Here is a 22240-nt window from a genome sequence, read left to right on the forward strand (position 1 = left end):
CAAGACTAACGAGTCAACAAAAGTCAAATTTCTCGAATGTTACAAAATCATTTTAAATGATTTAGATGAATTTTTATTTTTTATTAAGTAGAAAGAAAATGGAAGAGAATATGTGGTCCGGAATGGTTCTCGCGTTCCTTATTTTTTTAGAGTTCTCAAGATAACTCGCTCATATATATATGTGTGTGTGTGTGTGTATACAAATCCGATTTTTCATGCCAAATATCTATGATAATCTATATAAAACGTGTTTAGGACTTAAATCCATTTAGATTATTACCACAATTGTGAAAAAGATGAAAGTTTTGTAGAGAGACAAAGAAAGAAAGGATGATGAGAGAAGGAGAGGGGAGAGGAGGGAAGGCAATCGTAAGAGAGAAAAGAGAGAAGAGAGAGAGGGAGAGTGAAAGTGAAAGTGGGAAAGGCAGAAGTGAAAATTAGGGGTTTGTTGCCCTTCTTAGCCTTGACCAACTTTGACCCTCATTGGGTCTAGTAAAATCTCGTATGACCAACCATTTAAGAAATCCCGAGACTCGTTAATTCATCTTTACAACATGATTGAATTTATCTTTTTAAAAGTTTCAAAATGACTATATACACGACCATATATTTATATAAACTTTAATTGATTTAGTTTTTAGTGTTTTCCATTTTACTTGGCATTTATACTAGCAATTATTACCTTGAGTCCTCGATGTCATCCTTGTTTTTTAGTTAACCGCCAAACTCTCAAGATCGATACAACCCACTTGTTTACTTAAACGCAATTGTTTTTATCATAAAGAATAACTTATTGCATGTTTCCCGATCATTAATTACATACTAAACAGAGGGCCAGATCACACTTGTTACATTTCTTTCTTTGCTTTCATGATGCACATAGATTCATTCTTAAGATTCAAGTATACAAGAGGAATATTGTGATTTTTAAACATGTCAATTTCAAAGTTTACATGTTATCGCATATAATAAATAAATGCTAATTTCCTGGGACAAAGCTTAGGTGACATACATCGTTAGAATAGAATTATCACTACAATTATAGTATAATTATAATTATTTGTTTTAAGGGTAAATTACATCTTTGGTCCCTGAGCTTGGGTGACGTACCTCGTTAGAATAGAATTATCACTACAATTATAGTATAATTATAATTATTTGTTTTAAGGGTAAATTACACCTTTGGTCCATGAATTGAAATTGGACAAAGCTTGGATGACATGTTTTGTTTCCTTACAGGTTTCACAAAAGTGTTTAAGAAACAGCTCAATAACTATCCAAAAAAATTTAGTATATATGATGATCTGACAATTCTTCTCTTAACCAATTTCAATCATATTGATTTGATTCCTTTAATTGTTCATGTAGGGGTTAAGAGAGAAATAATATCAGGCAATAATGGAATTCGTTAATCTCATTCTTCAACCTATTGTTGAGTCTCTCACGGTTCACGTCAAAAAACACATAGACTTCATGACGTCCTGCAAAAAGTATGTCAGGGATATGGGAAACAATATGAGGGAGTTGAAAGCTACAAGAGTCAATGTCGAAAAACAAATGGAAGACAACAAACGTAATAGAATTGAGATTCCAGCTCAGGTCCCAGGTTGGTTGGAAGAAGTTGTGAAGGTTGATGCAGAAGTGAATCGCATTTCTAATAGTAATGTTGGCGGTTGTTTCAGTTTCAAGACAAGGCATGGTGTCGGGAAAAAAGCCTTTGAGTTGATTCAAGTTATTAAACGCCTAACTGAAGAACACTCTAGAATCGTATGGACCCATCAGCAAATTCCTCTTGGAGAAGTTGATTCCATGACGTCTGAACCACCAGTAAGTGAATATCACAATGACTTTGGGTCCAGAGAGGAAACTTTCATGAAAGCATTGAAAGCCCTAGAACCAGACCACCAATCACACATGATGGCTCTGTGTGGGATGGGCGGGGTTGGGAAGACCACGATGATGGAAAAGCTGAAAACGGTTCTCACAGAAAAAAGAATGTTTAGTCTTATAGTTAAGGTGGTTATAGGGGAAAAGCCAAACCTCTTCGATATTCAACGCGCTGTAGCTGATTACCTCACTATAGATCTAAAAGAGAAAGATATATCTGCAAGAGCTGAGAAGCTGCGTGCATGGTTCAAGAGTTATTCTACTGAAGAAGGTAAGAAGAAGATCCTAGTGATACTTGATGACATATGGCAGTTGGTTGATTTCAAGGATATTGGTTTAAGTCCTCTTCCAGATCAGGGTGTCGACTTTAAAGTCTTGTTGACATCACGGAAAAGAGATGTTTGCACAAGGATGGGTGTTAAAGCTAATTCTATTTTCGACGTGAATGTCTTGGAAAATGCAGAAGCACAAAGATTCTTTTGGAAATTTATAAAAGATTCAGATGAAGCTGAAGCTGATTTGGATCCTGATCTTCGTAACGTAGGAGATGATATTGTAAAAAGATGTCAGGGTTTGCCCATTGCGATTAAAACCATCGCAATTACTCTTAGAGGTAAAAGCAAGAGTATCTGGGAAGATACACTTACCAAGTTACAGCACCATGACATAAACGAAATCGTGAATGAAGTTTTTGAATTAAGCTACAAGAATCTAGAAGACGAGGAGACTAAATCAGTTTTTTTGCTTTGTGGTTTATATCCCGAAGACTTTGATATTCCTACAGAGGAGTTGGTGAGGTACGGATGGGGTTTGAAACTGTTTAAAAAAGTGTATACTGTTAGACAGGCAAGAAACAGGTTGAACGCTTGCATTGAGCAACTCGTTAATGCAAATCTATTGATTGAAAGTAATCATGCCGGGAGCATCAAGATGCATGATCTCACGCGTGCTTTTGTTTTGATAATGTATTCTAAATCTGAGCATGCTTCAATAGTTAATTTTGGTAACATGTCAGAGTGGCCTGCAAATGATACACCTGACTCTTGCAAAAGAATTTCATTAGCATTTAACGGCATGAAAGAGTTTCCAACAAGCTTTGAATATCCAAACCTGTCATTTTTGAAGCTAACACATGGAGATAAGTCACTAAGGTTTCCCAAAAACTTTTATGGGTTAATGGAGAAGCTTCAGGTTATAGTGTATGAAGACATGCAGTACCCGTTGCTTCCCGGATCTTTTGAATACTCCAGCAACCTTCGAACACTTTGTCTGCATGAGTGTTCATTGATGTTTGATTGTCGTTCTATTGGAAGTCTTTTGAATCTAGAAGTGCTTAGCTTTGCTCACTGTAGAATGCGAAAATTGCCATTCACAATCGGAAATTTGAAGAAGCTCAAACTACTAGATATGACAGGTTGTGTTAATCTTCATATTGACGACGGCGTCTTAAAAGAATTGGTCAACCTTGAAGAGCTCTATATGAGGGTTGCTGGTAGAAAGGTCATTAGCTTCACAGATGGAAATTTCAATGAATTAGCTGACCGTTCAAGAAACCTTTTCGCAATAGAAATCGAGCTCTTTGGAAACAATACTCATCCCAAGAGAATGTCGTTTAACAAACTTGATAGATTCAAGATTTCCATAGGACGTTTTTTAGAAGAGAAAGATGAAAAGACAAAATCATTCGAAAACACATTGATGCTGGTCTCCAATAAGGGTGAACTTTTGGAATCTAGAATCAATGTGTTGTTTGAGAAAACAGTTGTGCTTCATTTAGAAGTGGACGATATGAATGATCTAGAAGATTTTAAAGTAAAGCCTCTACATTCTATAGAATACTCTTCGTTCTACAAGTTAAGAGTCCTAAACATTTCAAAGTGTCCACAGTTGAGGTACCTTTTCACACGTCATGTTGCAGCAACATTGTTAAAGCTTGAACATCTTGAAGTCTTGTCATGTAATATAATGAAAACACTCATACATGATGAGGATAGTGGATCAGAACCAATCAAATTTCCGAGTTTAAAGTTTTTAGCTTTGGGTGGCTTACCAAAGCTAGTAGGTTTGTGTGAAACTGGTAGTGTAATTGAGTTACCTCAGCTCATGGAGTTGCGAGTTGATGGCCCTTCGGATATCACAACCATTTTCCCCGATAATATATTGGGATCGTCATCTATATCAAGTTACACTTCCACAATGCAGCCTTTCTTGAATGAAGAAGTAAGTATGATTTGTACTAAACTTTTGTGTTTTAATTAATTCTATTTAACCGGTGAACTTTTATTGAATGATTATACAGGTTCCTTTTCGTAAGTCGGTACATTCTAATGAGTACTCTACGTGTTACACGCTAAGACTAAAGGTCCTTAAAATTTCAGAGGGTGGACATTTGAGGTACCTATTCACACATCGTGTTGCAACAACTTTGTCAAGGCTGGAACATCTTACAGTCCGGTCATGCGATATAATGCAAACACTCATACATGATGAGCATAATGGATCAGAGACAATAAGATTTCCGAGTTTAAAGTTTCTAAAATTGGATCGCTTACCAAAGCTAGCAGGTTTGTGCAATAGTGTCAATATAATTGAGTTACCTCAGCTCATGGAGGTGGAGCTTGATGGCCTTCCAAATTTCACCTGCATTTTTCCTGATGAAAACTTGGCATCAACTTCTATGTCGAGTGATACTTTTACTGCACAACCTTTCTTTTATAAAGAAGTATGCCCCTTACTAAACTTGTTAGCTTATATTGATTGATAATGTAATTATATCTAATGATGGATGAACAAGCTGTTTAACTTGTATTCCACAGGTTGCGATTCCGAAGTTGGAGACATTGCAGATTAGTAGGATGAATAAGTTGACCAATATATGGTCAATTGAAGTTACTTGCAGTAACAATGTTAGCTTTCCCATGTTGAAAAAGATTGCGATTGTCGAGTGTGATAGGCTCGTGAATGTGTGGAGTCTAAACAATGTAGATAGCTCTAATGATTGCATCATCCATGGATTTGAAGCAGTTGAAAGTATAGAGATATCTGAATGTGCCAATTTTGAAAATTTATTCACGCCTATCACCGCCAACTTTAACTTAGAAGCACTTCAAGAAATTGACATCAGCCCAGTGCAACAGGTATGCTTTGTCAACCCATTTTCATAGAAATAAATCTCGAACGTTTATACATTAGGTATTCTAAATTAGAAAAGTAGTTGAAAAGAGATATAGATGTATGTATTAATTATATTTTTTTAGTCAAGTACGATTTCAAATTACGTTTGTTGTTACGATACGTGCAGAATAACGCTATAACCAGGGATATTGTATTCTCAACTCATCTCATACATACGTTCCATCAACTTCGAACACTTACTTTGAAACACGATAGAGAATCACAAGTTGTGTTTGACATACAGAGTGCCACTAGTACTGGAGAATTAATGTCAACTTCTCAATATAATCATCAACATCAACTACTTCCCTCCCTTGAGAATTTATATTTGAGTGATATGGACAACATGAGTCATGTGTGGAAGTGCAATTGGAATCAATTCTTCATTCTTCATCCACCAAAATCCTTATGCCACAACCTCACAAACATAAGCTTAAGTGATTGCAGGAGCATCAAGTATTTGTTTTCACCCCTCATGTTCAAATTTCTCTCCAACTTAAAGTATGTCCATATAGAATATTGTGAAGTTATGGAAGAAATTGTTTCAAATAGAGATGACAAAGATGAACAAATGACATTTTTTCCATCTATAATACTTGACACGCTCCATATCGATTCCCTAAAGAGTCTACAACATATTGGTGGCAATGGCGATAGGTGCAGTTCCATCTATCATGAATTACAGGTAACATATATTGATTCATTGTATGTTTAATTTTTATTTACTTTATCTAGCTGGAAGTGTTCCTTCAATCCTAACTTAAATCCCAAAACTAATCTTTGTTGCCCAATTAAAAACATATTTAACTTGACTTTTGATTTCAGGATGTCATAAATATTTTTACTAAATCTTATAATAAAAGGAGGAAAAGATATAAAATTAAAATAGATGATTCTTTTAATTTACTAAATAACCTTCTCTAATCATGTAAAATATATATCTAATCTTGAATTAAGAAATGTTGACTTCTTTTCTTTGAACAAATGCATATTAAACTGTAAAACTTAAAAACAAGAAATTTTGATATTCCACTAGTTACGTTCCTTTTGATATATTTATAATATTGTGAGATAAATAAAATGAATTATTGTATCTTGTAGTAGATAAATTAAAAATAATGGTAGCAATATTACTAAGATCTGAGATCGAGACTATTCTCTCTTCGGCTTGACTCCGTCTTACTGTTGAGAACTTTTACAAGGGTTAAGCCCTAGGGAAGATGTCTTTCGGAAGCAGTCTCTCTACTTTCCTGTAAAGGTAAGGTTGTCTACATCATACCTCCCTCAAATCCGACTGTTGTCAGATTAAGTACCGTTGTTGTTGTTGTTGTTGTAATATAATATCATAGTAAAAAAATTATCAGTATTTAAAAATAATTAAACATTAAAAGAAGGTATTAATGTAAGGGTTTTTTTCCATTTAATGCCTTATGCCTTTGTTAATGTAAAGTGAAAAGAGGAAAAATACTAAGTATTTCTCTAATATAGTGTAATGGGTAAAACTAATTTAACAAATTAATATAGTTTCAAATATATTTATCATCGTGGTTAAAGCCCTAATTTCACATTATATATATTACATTTAAAAAAAGAAAAAAACTAAAAAAATAATCTTATCACATGAAGAAAGCATTAATGCGCTTGAATTTGATTTCCTACTCTTAAAGATGAAAGCATTTCTTAAGAATGCCATGATAATTTTAAAAATTTACGAAATACTACATAGAACACCCAATATCATTAATATGATTGTGCTCTAGCAAATTCTTAGTGACTTAGTTTATTTTATTTATATTTATTTTCATAAAATTTTTTTGATATCACGTTTCATCCCTATTTACAAGTAAATATTTATTAAGCAACAACCATTTATTGTGCGGGTTAAAAAATCTAGTATATATATATATACACAAATTAGTTATAATATGGAAAATAAGGTACAATGAGATTATCTTTTTTGGAAAATTAATAAATATAATGTTAACAAGTATTTTTACCTCCCGCGCGTTGCCGCGGAAAACACTAATTATCATATTTAACACTATTAATGTAGGAATAAACATAAGCTGGTTAGTTAGTCATCAGTGAGAATTACAAATTTTGCAATATAAACATATACACTCATAATACCTTAAATTTACCTATTTATCTAAAGTAAAAACTGAGTTAAAAATAATTATAAATAAAAAGGAAAAAAAATTATAAAATAAACAATGAAACTAAAAATAAAAAAAAAAGTGATAGAGTAACGCGCAATGTACGCGCTACAGTGCCCGCTACATTGATATGTGAGTGGGGCACCCCACGGGTTTTGTTTTATATATAACTAGGCTTTTTTCCCCGCATGATGTGCGGCTATAGTTCAAGATACAATAAAAATTCATGATTACCTCTTAAAACACATATTATAATTATGATACAATAAAAACTCATGACATTTTAGATTAATTATAATATATTAAAAAAAACATATAATTAACAAAAAAGTTATTTTGAATTAAAAATGAAAAAAACTATTATCATGTTGCAAGAATCTTAAAAACCCAAATTCACCTTAAACACATAACATTGTTAGAGAAGGTTGTAACATTCAATATGATTAGTAATATATAAATGTCAGTAATTCCGGATCAAAGAATGAGAAAAAAATATCATCACTTAAGAATGTCGTTGTCACATTTTAAACTATTTGGATAAAAAGAATTAAAGGAACACATAGACATTGTCAGAAAATTATGAATAATAGACAGAAAAAACAATTTAAAATATAAAAAAATAAAAATAAATTGATCAAAGAATGAGAAAAAAAATATCATCACTTAAGAATGTCGTTACATTTTAAACTATTTGGATAAAAAGCATTAAAGGAACACATAGACATTGTCAGAAAATTATGAATAATAGACAGAAAAAACCATTTAAAATATAAAAAAATAAAAATAAATTGAGCAAAGAATGAGAAAAAAAATATCAGCACTTAGTGAAATCACGAAAAAGAATATGTACATGCTTCTAAAACTTGTTATTATATTATATAATATATTATGTTAACAATAACAATCCTTCTATATAGACTTTGTTTTTACGGCTGGTATTACAAACCATTTGATTTGGCTTCTTTTGATTTTGATTTCGAAGGATTTTATATATTTAGGTACAGGTTAATTAACATACTATATCAATAAATATACTTGAGTATACACTGTCAAGTTTCGTAAGATACAATAATATCTTTGTCTAGATTTTCTTTGATAATTTATTTTATTTCATTATATATTATATTTATATTATTATTTTATTATATTGTATATAAATATTCAAAAAAAATATGGAGGCGACACGTAGAAAAACTCCTACGTGGCAAAGTCTAAATATATTTTTAAATTGAGTTGGATGACTTTATAAATCTAGGATTCCTACTGTTTAATTAGTGGTATAGATTTAGGTTTAACGCATAATGGTAAATATTTTTGAACTTATACTAATTTGATAAATAACTGTACCACCTACACTAATTTGATTAACCAACTGGTTGGAGCCTTTGCCTCTAAAAATAGAGGCTATGGCTTCGATTTTTTATGTCCAGGCTGAAAGTCTTTTTTTATTTTTTGTAAAACTGAAAGCAACCTCTCTATCCTTAAAAGAAGTAAGATGGTTTACATCTTAACTTAACCTTCCCATATTGAAACTCAAAACATGGCATACTTTTTACTTTTTATTAGTTTAGAAAGAAAAAAAAGCCTAAAAAAAAAAACACATCCACTTATTTTATTTAATTTTTCCCCCTAAATTATGGAGTATGTTGCTCTTCGGTAGTCTTTTGCCAATACTCCAGAGTTATAAAGATAATATGGTGCCATGAGCTCTCATGTGCGATTTCATCCTATGCATTAGCCCATATGCAACATCTCCAAGAATTGGAAATATCTTACTGTTATTCAATAATAATAATAATAATAATAATAATAATCTATTATATAAATAAAAGAAGATTGTGATTACATAAAATTTTTTAAAAATTGTGTATTCTCATACATCTTTTTAATTAATTATGACATCATCATAATTTATTGATTTAAATTTAAAAATATCCTTCCTTTTTTAAATATATCTCATTAATATAGATTTTTTTATTGAATACTCACACTATTATGTAAGATTTTAATCACCTTAATTTTCGTTATAATAGGCCGAAACTATGGTGTCTCTAGGATATGTTTTACTTTTTGTTTTTACCACTCGTATGTGTTTCAACATGTGTCCACAGATACACAAGTTTTGTTTCCGTTTAGTTACGTTATTTACATAATAATTTATCACAACTTTTCAATTTATTTAACGGGGTTATCATACATTTTAACATGATAACATATTTTAAAGTTACCCAGGTAGAATTCAGTTTATTTATTTATAAGTTAACCCGGGTTGAACCCAGGATGATTAGCTAGTATGTGAATATATCATTAAGTTTTTTTTTAAAGATATACATGAATCAATTTATTATAATGATAATTAAATTAAAATTAAAATAATATATTGGCCTACTTGTTAACCGACTTTTTCTTTTTTATTATTTTTTCATTTTTTAATTTTTTTATTATTATTTAATGATGAATAGGATAAAATATAATTTTTAAAAGAATACTTAAAATTAAGAAATTAATGTAAGTATGACAAATCATAAAAAATCCTACATGGCAATCTTCCAAAATTGCCAACTAATCAAAAAATAATCTTCTCTTAGTTATATAATAAAGAGATTTATCATATTTTAGAAAATATTTGATTAGAATTTTTAGTTAACCCGTACAATGTACTGGTTTAATTTAGTTTAGTATATATATATATAACTATATAAATATAAATATTGTAGTTTGGTAGCTTGATAAATATACTACTGGTAGATGGAGTGTGCTTTGTTTTTTGATAAATATAAATATATTAAATCATACATTGAATGATTTATTTATGATGGTGTGCAGCCTGGAGGAGAAGAAGCTGTTGCTCTTCGGTGGTCTTTGTGCCAATACTCCAGAGTTATAGAGATAGAAGACTGCAGTGCGCTCTCTAGTGCGATTCCATCCTATGCATTAGCCCATATGCAACATCTCCAAGAATTGGAAATATGGTCATGTGATTCAATGAAAGATGTGTTCGAAATAAAAAAGGTGGTTGGTGATGATGTGAGTATGGGGGAAGGAAGTGGCAACAACAACAACAATAATAATAATAATAATAATAATAATAATAATAATAATAATAATAATAATAATGGTGGTGGTGGTGGTGTCGTATCATCATCGTTAACATTAACAAATACTACTACTACTAGTATTAGGCTTCTTCCTGATTTGCGTAATCTAAGGATATTGTTTATCTCTAGTTGTCACCTTTTGAGAGATGTATTCCCTTTTTCCACTCTTCAAAGCCTCACCAAACTCCAACATTTAGAAATAAGATCGTGTCCTGGTATCCGAGTGATTGTCAAGGAGAAGGAAGAAGAGGATGGAAACCACACCACATCCTCATCATCATCATCTTCTGATCATCATCAAGTACCTGTGGTCTTCGCGTCCCTCAAGTTTGTGAAATTATCAAATCTACGCAATCTTGAAGGGTTTTTCTTGGGTACGAATAACTTTCGATGGCCTGTATTGGATAGTGTTGAGATAAAGGAATGCCCAAAAATGAGAATGTTTACAAAAGGTGACTCAGAAACTCCAATGCTGAAATACGTGGTTTCAGACATGGGAGAACATAGTGTGGAATGTGGCAAAATCAACAACTTGTTCCATCATCCTCCTCCTCCTACAACTACTGCTGCCTTCTTGCAACAACAACAAGAAGAAGTAGAGGTATGTTTTTATTTTATTTTTTATTTTTTATGATGATTAATACTTCTTTTTTTCAAAATACTTTATTAGTACGTAATTCTGTCAAATGTATGTCGACCTTTATGTGTTTTACTAATTTTTTGATCATATATGTATGTATCTTCCAGCAGAAGGTTCCATATGATCCAAGTTTGGATGGTTCAACCACCTCACTCCCCCCTATTTCACCAAGAACGAGGATGCCCTGGTTCTACAATCACTTGATCACAGTTCATGTGCGAGACAGGTGGGTGGGTAATCCGAGATTTATAATTCGACACAATGAGTTGCAGCATCTTCAGAAGATTGAAAATATCAATATATCATGGTGTTCCGCGGTAAAGGGGATATTCGAAACATTCGAAATGAGCAGTGGTTTGAACCAGCAAACACATTCTGTTCTGGAAGTAAGAGAGATGGCATTCGAGTGGTTGTCTCATATCAAGTGTTTATGGAAGACCAAACAGTGGACCGTATTGAAGTTTCCAAACCTAACTAGGCTGTCTATCAATAGTTGTTATAGTTTAAAGCATGTATTTACTATTTCCATGGTTGGTAGTTTATTGCAACTCCAAGAGCTACATATAAGCGGGTGCCGAAGAATGGAAGTAATCGTGGTGGAAGATGAAAAAGAAGATGAAGATGAAAATGATGAAGAAGATGAAGATCATGATGAAAATGATGAAGATGATGAAGATGATGAAGAAGATGAAGAAGACGAAGATGATGAAGAAGAAGACGAACAAAACAACGATAGAAAAGAAGATGAAGATGATGATGGAAGAAGACTCAACGGGGACCACAAAAAAGATGAAAGGGAACATGATGATGACAGAAGAGAGAACGAGGTGGAGTTTCCTTGTCTAAGAACGCTAACCCTTCGTAACCTTAGGAGTCTCAAGGGCTTTTGCTTAGGGATGGAGACTATTCATTGGCCATCATTAGATACCCTCCAAATAAAAAGTTGTCCAAAAATAACAACTTTTACCATTGGACAATCTACTACTCCAAAGCTTCGGTTGATAGATACAAGTTTTGGGTTGTGTGATGCAACGGAAGGGGTCAACTCCTTTATACGGACAAAAATTGAAGAGGTTACTGATGTTCAATTCTTTATTATTGTTTTAACGTATTCTTGAAATGCACTTAAAAGTTCGGTCTTTTTTAATGAAACAAATTCTTGAAAATTGTTACAGGGATACGAATTTGAGTGAGTGTAAGAAGCTGAAACAAGATGCAGTACTATTTAGTGGTATGTACTTTTAAAGCCATTTCTCAATTGCATAAAATAATTTGTGATACAAATCATAGACGCACCAACACTTCTAGTTAACAGCACCACATTACATCCATTCTTGCAAAAATTAGTGAAGTGTAGCATATCAACCTGGATTTACAAATTGAATATAGCTCTTTGGCATTGCCTAGATGCTAAATCCGCTCACTTTTGTCGGCTTGCCAAACCGAAAACGTTATACTTTAGATTACCATGGACAAGTCAAATGCTCGACAAGCCGCTATATTAGCGGCGCATAAACTATGTTCGTCAACCAAGTTTGTTCAGTGGTCGTAACTTAATTAGTTAGTGGGGAAAAAGCGGGCCGGGATCTAAAAGAATTAGGTGAAGTGGATGAACTTGATTTACATATAAATAACAGACCCGGGTGAAGATCCATCTATTTTGAATTATTAGTTGAATCTTGAAACAGAGGATGATTCATCAGCTAAGGGGGGCAGGTCCAGATTCATTTAGGATATCGATGTGCTTGGTTTGATCAGGGGCTATGCTTGTTGATGGCATGTTGTCTCAATTGTTCTCCAAATATTCATACAAAAAATGGCTACTTGAAAAGGTACATATGTAGGTTGGCACAAGATGTGGTAGTAGGGACTGATTTAGGTTACTTGCACGAGTCAATTATATTTTCACCGTTAAAAAAAAATAATAAAATAAAATTGCACTAGTCAATATATATATCAATTGTCTATTTATTTATTGTAAGCATCTTTAGATTAATGGTATCAAGGATTAGGTTTACTAAACAGACGTCATTAACCTTAGTAAGGAGTAATGGTGACAGTTAACCAAGTGATTAGCAATTCTTTTCTTAAAATTATACAATAGTTGTGAAGAGTCATTATCTAATGTGCAAAACAGAAAATCAGTGAGCAATTCTTTTAGCTCCTTGTAGCTATACTTATAGAGCTAACCCATAGCCATTTTTTTTTTTTGCAGATTTTGCACTGGTGTGTTGTTTTGCAGCTTCAAGGACCAGTTGCTTGTAAGAAACGATTGGTTTACACAAGCTCAATCTGGCTGCTGTTTGGCAGTAAAATGGTGCGGCATCTTAGTTGTTTTGGGAAGTTCTTGGACAAAGTTTTGCTCTCCAGTAGAAGCATAAATAATGTAAATTCAATTGTTTTAGCCATTTGTATTACGACAAGGAAATTTCTTGTTTAAAGTAAAATTTAGACGAGGTACATAAGCACAAAAGTTTGATTTTAATGCATACTGATACAACTATATAATATATTTTTTTTCATTCAACGGCCTTCATTTGTGGGATAATCGAGAGAAGACATTATAGAACACTTGTTTGATTCCTCTTTCAGCACATATTGGTTCAATATCTTTCCATTGTATAGTCACAACCATGATTTGTTTTTAAATCCCTGCAAAGGTTTGTATGATAGCAACTGGCAAGTTGCAAACTGTTTATCCCGATTCTGAAATACTTGAATACACCAAGGACGTCAACCTTGATAAGCAACATTGCAAATTGAAAACTAATCCAAGAAATCAAGTTCATATTCAAACAACAAATTCTTTCACCAACACATCAATTTTTTTAAACTTGTCAGGTACATAAAAGTTCCGGTTGAAATTAAAGAAACTTGGTTCATTGGATCACCACGCCTCATACTTTTTTAACGCAAGGAAATCTAAAACCACAAGAAGAAAAACCATACAACTATTCCACCTCTTGAAGATAGTCTTCAATTTGGGCTGCAGTCAAGACTCTGCAATAACAAAGTAAAACAGTCATTAAAAGTTGCTAATCAAGAAATTTATTCAGTCAAGAGCTTCTCATAAACATCCATATTCAGTCAAGAGCTTCTAATAAACTTGCCTGAACTTTCTGTCAGCTTCAATAACACCGATCTCGATGTTTTTGCCAGAAATTTGTCCTTCAAATCTGTGATCCACATTATAAACATTATAGACACTTGAATTGTGCCAAATACCGGCATAATGTGCATGTAAACTGACTTGAATTACTTGGAACAAGAAAAACTAAAATGCAAGGTTAATCCTCGTGTTAATAAAATTAAGGTTGGCATATTAGGTAGGTTAGATAAGGGTCAATAAAGGTTCATGTAGGGTTGGTTTGACCCACCAATCTATTTCATTTTCTATAGAACATTATAACCAATATAATAAATGCAATTTTATAATTTATTACTACAGCCTTTCCTAAAAGAGTATCCTGAAAAATAGATTATAAATTCAGTAGCACAATTAATTTAATCATATTAACTATCGTCAAGGACCGATATATCGGTTATATTGGTGAGATTTCGGTAAATTTTTTTATTATGCAAAATTGTCAAAAGTGTCAAATATATAATAATTAATGCCTAATACTCGATAAAATTATCAAAAGTCAAGCATAAAAGTGTCAATATTTGATAAATTAGTGATAATCCTTGTACAAATTATTGTTTATTATGTTGTGTTTAATGGAAGGTGCGAAAGCATGCGATTAGAAGAAAGGGTTGCAAAGATAGCAACGGAAAGCACAAGGTAATGGTAGTGAGCAACAAGACTGCACAATATGGACGATTCAAATAAGCTAAAGATTACGTTTAAAGATGAGTAACAATGTTGATATAGTGGTAGACAAAAGCAGGAGTTACAGGGGGGGTTTTGATCTTGGAACGGAAACCAAAATGGTTGTATGCAGTATCAGAGAGGGGAAGGTTACCAAATGAAATGGGTTTCCAAATGACTCTTATCCAACCGCATATTAAATCAACCACCTTTCCATGTTAGTAGTAACATGTTGCACCTTTGTTAGGCCAAGTGTAGAACTAGTTAGCAACTTGGTTTTAAAAAGCGCTGAGCGCACAAAACCGAAAGGGTCCATTTCCGAAGCGTAAAGCGCTAAGCGGAAAAGCGGTGAGATTTTCGTACGTGAAGCGCTCAGTTTAAATAGAAGTTTATTTATTATTTATATATATTATATATTACAAAATTAATATTTTTACATCTAAAATTTGAACATTTGTTCCATTTTTAGCAAAGAGAAGAAAAGTAAAGGGTGTTTTTCGTAATTTATGAAGTATATCATCTATTCTATGTATAAATTTATATAAATAAATATAATACCATATATAGCTGTAAACTACTTTCCAACCTCAATCAAAACACCCTCTCATCTCCATTCTTATTCTTCCCAAAAAAAAAACACACACAAAAACAAATCTGAGATCCAAACCATATTCATTGGAGCAGGAAATTCCAAATCTGATGCATAAAGAACGTACCTTTACTTATGTACAACATAAAAAGCTTTATGTACCATCATCCTCCATTTTCATCTTCTTTGTACAAAAATCTTACGCTTTTTAGCGCCTAGCGCTTAATGAAAAAGCGCTAAAAATCACAAAAATCGCTCGCGTTTTGTACGCCTTGCGCTTAATGTACAATAAAACGTTTCAACTAGAGCTTAGGAACGCTTAGCGCTTAATCGTGCTTAAAGCGCGATTTTTAAAACCAAGGTTAGCAAAGTTTAGGATATGAAAGCCATTTTTCAGCAAAAATGATTAGGTTAAAACACCTAAGTTTTTGAACCTACATTGTCCATTGGATCCCAAATCACACCCTTCTATTTTATATCATGAGAGCATTTTGCATATTTGAGAAGAAACAGACAAGTTACATGGGCCATCAAATATGAAGATTGGAATGTTACTTGTTATATGTATAGGAGGACATCAATACACATCAGAAATGACAATAAAGGACTTTAAAAGCAAACTACTTACCCTTCCTTCAATGTCAGAATGGCTGTGTGAATCGCATCCTCAAGCTCCATATCATCAGTATACCTACAAGCAACATCATTCCTATCAGAAGCTGATAGAGAGCCATACCATATGTCTATAATTGCAGCTATTAACTGAAGATCGTAATATTTTTTAGTTACGATAGAGATAAAAAGTATCACAGTTCTTAGTTACTTTATAACTACTTCCCATCTCCCAACTTTCAAATGGATACTGAACAAAAGGACAAAAGGTGGAAATGCAAGTGTAAGTTTAATGGAGGTAAAAGTTTACAAATCTTCAAATTAGTGATGGTGATATTTTGGTTAGTTTTTAGCTTTCCCCTTCTTGGAGAAGCATGGTGTCTAGCAATATAAATATGCTATTACAAACTACGCCTAACATTTATAAAAACGGAAAATTCCAGATTGCAAAGTTTCATGTCTAAAATGAATGGCATACCTCTTCTCAAGAAATGTCTTTGCATTAGACACGTTCTTCCCCATGGCTGATGCCTTCCACGAGAAATATGAACCTGAGGGATCCACCTGCTCAAATTGAAAGTGATTTTCTTTTAAAATACAGCTTTTAGAAATCTACAATGCAGTGGGGACATACACTACATAATACAAAGAAAGCACACTAATGTAAAATACAGAATATAATATAATGTAACCAACTTTAAAACCCAATCAGTGAAATACTGAAATTCACTAATACACCCTACAGGTCTCATGTAGGGTGACGCCAAGTAACTTCACAGTTTTCATCTTGTTGATCTTCAACATAACACAGAAATAAAATATGTCCAAATAATTCAGTTCCACCGATTTACTATGAGAAGATCGATTTGGGTTGTCTTTAATGCTAATCAAGTTGAAACTTGGAAGTCACCCAAAGTCCATTTTAACGCAACTGACCTTCCAAATATATTCAAATTATTACGGTGATAATACTGTCATTGTAATCAATATTAGAATGTCTTCATTGATCATAACCCACAATACCACCTTAACTCATTGCAAAGAAGCTGCTTGCACATCAGTTTCCAGATAACATACCTGATATAACTGCGGACCTTTGTCATCATATCCAGCAACAAGAAGAGAAACACCAAAAGGTCTTACACCACTACACAAAGAAATGAAAGTTACGTTCTAAACAAGTCGCTTTGTTGCAAGATGGTGGTACAAGAATAGAAAGTTGAAGAGCGAAAACGAACAGGAAGCTATACTACAAAAGTAAACCCTTAGTTGTCTCTTGAAAGTAGAAAACTTTGACCCATGTGTTATTAACTATAAATGTAATTATTATGAGCACAAGCAACTAATACTATATAGAATACAATTATACAAATAACTAGAAGCAGACAGCAGAAATATAGAACGAGCAGCCATAACTAAAGGGTCAGCAAAACAAACTCACCCCGACTGGGTAAACTCTTGCATAACAGCTGCGGTTTCCCTTACAAGTTGTGTAACGGGAATTGGTTCCTGCAAACATGATATCAAAATTTAGAGTAAGAACCTGTTGCAGATTATCTAAACACAAAATACCTTTAGTAGAATTTCGAGCTCACTGACAATGGAAACTAGTAAGCTAAATCAGAAATGCAATGTTTATAAACAGGCGACATGAGCATTGTCTAAATTGTGAGTAAGCTTGCTACAAGGATAGATTCATTCTCAATTCTAACTAAAGCAAATAAAAAAATAATGAAATTTCAATTGATCAAAAGTGCACAACTGTATGGAACGTATGTTGGACTACCTGTTAGACAATAAATATCATTTAATTGTAAAGGTATACATCAAACTAACATTCAACATATTAGCAATTTTATAGTGTTAGGGTCTTAAATAGCAGGATACCTGCAGTACGCAACAGAATACAAAATGTAATTGCAAATTTAAGCGATGAATCAGTGATGATTTTATGCCATTTTTCTTCTTCTAATATGGATTAGCTAAGGCTGTGAGTAGGTGAAGGGAGTGGGGCTAGACGTAATAGAAGAATGGGTGATTAAAAAAACCTTAAACTAGAAACTCTTAATATTAAGAGATACTAATATGTGGCAATAGTTAAAAAACTTGTAGAATAACAGTAGCAAAAAACAACAGCAGAAGGGTGAGAAATACTTTGTAGAGTAGATTGTACTGCTCTGCCTGCTTCCTGCTCTTTCTGACCAAGACTCGCGAATCGGGCCCCATCCCACTGAAAACAGAAGAAATAAACTGTGAAGAAGCACAAGACACTTTGTATAGCAGATTGTTCTGAAGATGTGAATTTCTTTTGTGTAATAGGCTAAGAGGAGGACTGGTGCACCAAAAACAAATAGAAACTTATTACTGAAACTTGCAGGCAATGTTCAGTTAGAAGTTAAGAATCTTACCTATATACTACTCCAATGTTAGGAGTCAATATCTGAATCTTTTGCACCTGACAAAAGAAAACATATTTCAGTATCAGAACGCAACTCACTAAAAAAAACAAAATTATCAATCTTCTCTACATCTGGAGCCAAAGATACAAGCTTTGTGGCAGTCGTTGATACTATCTTAGTGTTATCGAGATACAAGCCAATGTGAGGAACCCGTATAGATGAGCTAAAAAGAGTAATTAATCACAGCTATACGTCATTATCTACAATAATAACTGTTTGCTCAAAAAGGTAAGCAGTGCATGCTGCGACTTTCTGTGATGAACTTTCCTACTTTGTATATTGGCTCAAAGATAGCATGTATTCATGTATTTTCTCTACGGCCATGTGCTACTTGCAAACGAAGTCATTGATCGATATTTTATCAGCCTCGTCATAAACTTCTTTGAAGTTATCAGGCTTATTGCAAAACATATACTAAAGAAAATGAGTGAGTCGTTAAACGATAAGGCATTCTCAGCATCGCCTAATAGCTAGATTAATCGAAGAGTTCAATATATCTCAAACAAACAAGATGAATAGCCAATTCACTATCATGACACTAAAGTGCTGTGTATGTCCATAATAGTGTTCGTGACATCAACTAGACTGTGTACAACATCATTACAGAACAAGGCAATGTGAAGAACGCCATATATAACAAACCTAAGATGAGTATAAGTGTGAAAACAAAGGCCATATAATCATCGCAAGAGGTAAAAAAGAAAAAGCAGGAAGTTGATAATTTGCACAATATAGCTAAACCTTTGTACATAAAACGTGTACATACCGATGTCTCGTCGACTAAAATAGATGGAAGTTTCTTTTCCGTTGCAATTACAACCCCGTTGGAAGCTGCAATGATCATTTCAATATGTAAGAATTAAACATACAAAAAAACCAAAACATGTAACAATAACTAGACAATAAATCTATGATCAACAATGAACCAAGAAAGAGAAACCTCAATGAAGCCTACATAGGCTTACTCCTATAGTCCTGTATATATATACATGTATATATATATATATATTCATAGCCAGTACTCAAAAATTATAATTATATTCTTGAAATAAAAAAGCTATACCTTTTATTCCCAATGAAGTTTGACCAGAGCCAACAGCTGTAAGGGCATGCTCAATCTGAACAAGCTTTCCAGAGGGACTACAAATATAACAATTAACAAGTAGCACTAGATTAGCTTTCCATACATATAACTTACAAGTCGAGGGTGGTTGGGATATCCGTCTTGTTAAGTGCTTGTAGCTTATTGCATTTAAGAGAATGCAATAACCACTATCCTTAGTTTTGGGGGGCAACCCAGAAATAATTGCTTATTTATACGGATATAAACACCTTGTTAAGCACCACTTGAGGTGCTCAATTTGTAGGCGCATTCTTATCAGATTTGGAAGGCAAACCCAAACCCGGCTCATTTTTTAAACTTGTTAGTCATGTCAACACATTTTAACCCCAATCTGAACCCATTTATATCCATATCATGTTCGTGTTATGTCGTAAACTGCCATCCCTAACAAAGTGCTTATTTGCTTATTTTACACCGAAATAAGCACTTTTTACGCACCACTTGAGGTACTTATTTTTACACACTTTCAAAAATATAAGTACTTCAAAATATAAGTAATCCCAATCACCCCCACAAAAAGGAAGATCCCAAATTTCAAGATTAGGGTTCCAAACAAATACCAGATAATTACAAAAAGTAGCAATTTATTTAGCAAACGAATTAAAAAATAGTATACCTGAAAGTAGTAAGTGAGAAAGAATATTGGCTGTCACCCATGTTGTATAATTAACACAAAAAGATCCTGCAAATAATTATAAAAATTAAAAAAGAACAATCTTTAGTGATATATGATATAAACCCTAAATTAAAAATCGAAACTTTAGTCAAATAGATACATATATATATACATATATATAATGAATGACTGTATATGGGGTACATGAAAAGGAAAAACGGAAGATGGTCAATTTGATTGATTACTTGGATCGATTGATGGATTGTGTGTGTGTGTGTATATATATATATATATATATGTAAATGTAAATAGATACCTGGAAACCGTCACGCGCAGGAAGTGTGTGTCGATTGAATAATGGGGATTTGTTTGGATGGTTAAGTGAGAGGAAGAAGGGTTTGGCTTGGAGGGAAAGAAAGAAGGGAAAAGAATATCTTCAGCTACTAGGAAGGAAACTTTGTATGCTAAACTGAACGACGAGTCGACTTGTGTAGATTTGGTCTCTCGTTGGGCCATGTATGGTGCCAAAGTTACTATCGGACCAATTTCTTACCCAATTCTTTTGGACAAACTTATATATAATGAATCAAAACAAAGTTTATTTCTTATCATGATAGCCGATTACAAGTTATATATATATATATATATACCGATTCTTTTCCAGAAAAAAAAACAATGACCCAAATGAGGTTAAACGTAACCCGAACTCTAATAAATGAGGTCTTAAGTTCGATTTTCAATTAGAGCATTGTATATTTCTTTTCTAGTATATACATTCAATTTTTTTGTATCTATATGTTTCATTTTTTCCACAACAATGGCTCACATGGGCGGAACTACATACAAACTAGGGGTAGCCCGGCCACGGGTCTTTTAGATCCATGTAGTGTAACTCTTTTTTTTAAAAACGATGTTTTTTTGTTGTAGCTACGGGTCAAGTAAATATATGATACCCGTCAAATAAATATATTTTCTAGATTTTTTTTATTGTAGCTACATACAAATAAATATATGTTTTTCTAGATCCATGTGCTATTTGTCTCTTTCAATCCTGGTTCCGCCACTGATGGCTCAATTAGCAAAATGGGGTTGGGTATGGTAAAACAAGTATTAAAGTAAAACAAATAGAACAAAATCTTACCCTCAGATCATGCTTAAATTGATGCACGAAGATTCACGAAGCAATTAATACACGATAATTATTGTGATGCACGATGATTATTATCATGAACCAAAAAGAAACCTATTGTTTTATTTGTTTTAATTTAATGCTTATTTTATTTTACCTAAAACCTTAACAAGATTTGTCATAAAGCAAGAAGTTTTATCGATCAAACATTACTGGCACCATCATCTTTTTATAGGATATCGGGTCACTTTCTACAGGGGTTTGTTAATTGGAAGAGGGGGGAAAAAATGTACTCATAAATCAACTTTGAACTAACTTTTTATAATAACTGTTAATATTTACTAATTTTTTAACTCTATTATAAAAGAAAGTAATGATTATGTTTTATTTATCTTAATCAAAACTAATATTTTTATGGTTTTTTTATTTTTAAAATATGTATCAATATAAAAATGCAATGTTCTATCCTAAATCCCTAATAATAAAATAATAAGAATACAGTCAAAAACTAAAATAATTAATAACATATACTAATAACACCACTCTTATGATGACAAAGGCGTGTATATAGATCTAGACGCGAGCTATACATTATTTCTCATCTGGTTGTAGACGGTCCATAATGAAATGTCCAATACGGCGTGATAACAGGCATTGGGTACTCTGATTCTAATTCCACCATGACAAAATGGGTGTCTCCATTTACAAGGACAATTGTAGGGTTTTGTGATGTTGAATATCTTCTGGACCACTTCAAATTGGAAAAATTGTCGTACTGCCTCTCTTGTATAAAGAATGGACGATCACACCAAGCTTATAGCAATTAGAACAGTTGCATCGGGAATTTTCATCCAATGTTCCATTGGACAAGGTAAACCAAAGAAAAATACATTGTGATACAATGCATTTATATCGATAACAAAAATCCTCGAGTAGAATTCATATC

General features: G+C 32.9%; 2 protein-coding genes across 2 annotated transcripts; one reads left to right on the forward strand and one right to left on the reverse strand.

The window, feature by feature from the left end:
• Positions 1 to 1385: 1385 nt before the first annotated feature.
• Positions 1386 to 12169, forward strand: LOC122590817. The gene is made up of 10 exons (XM_043762986.1): positions 1386 to 4107; positions 4187 to 4609; positions 4704 to 5024; positions 5189 to 5746; positions 10044 to 10189; positions 10394 to 10916; positions 11063 to 11341; positions 11494 to 11542; positions 11652 to 12028; positions 12131 to 12169. Exons 1-10 carry the CDS (start codon positions 1399 to 1401, stop codon positions 12146 to 12148), a joined length of 5403 nt encoding a protein of 1800 aa, XP_043618921.1. The 5' UTR covers positions 1386 to 1398; the 3' UTR covers positions 12149 to 12169.
• Positions 12170 to 13725: 1556 nt separating this feature from the next.
• Positions 13726 to 20656, reverse strand: LOC122593846 (proteasome subunit alpha type-2-A). The gene is made up of 12 exons (XM_043766294.1): positions 20482 to 20656; positions 20166 to 20231; positions 19490 to 19566; positions 19193 to 19257; positions 18376 to 18422; positions 18122 to 18197; positions 17409 to 17476; positions 17045 to 17114; positions 16446 to 16531; positions 15984 to 16046; positions 14066 to 14131; positions 13726 to 13955 (listed from the first exon to the last, which is right to left on the reverse strand). The coding sequence occupies exons 2-12, from the start codon at positions 20204 to 20206 to the stop codon at positions 13907 to 13909; spliced, it is 708 nt and encodes a 235-aa protein (XP_043622229.1). The 5' UTR covers positions 20207 to 20231; positions 20482 to 20656; the 3' UTR covers positions 13726 to 13906.
• Between the last annotated feature and the right edge of the window lie 1584 nt (positions 20657 to 22240).

The sequence above is a fragment of the Erigeron canadensis genome, chromosome 3, assembly GCF_010389155.1.
Source record: "Erigeron canadensis isolate Cc75 chromosome 3, C_canadensis_v1, whole genome shotgun sequence".
Lineage (NCBI taxonomy): Eukaryota > Viridiplantae > Streptophyta > Magnoliopsida > Asterales > Asteraceae > Erigeron > Erigeron canadensis.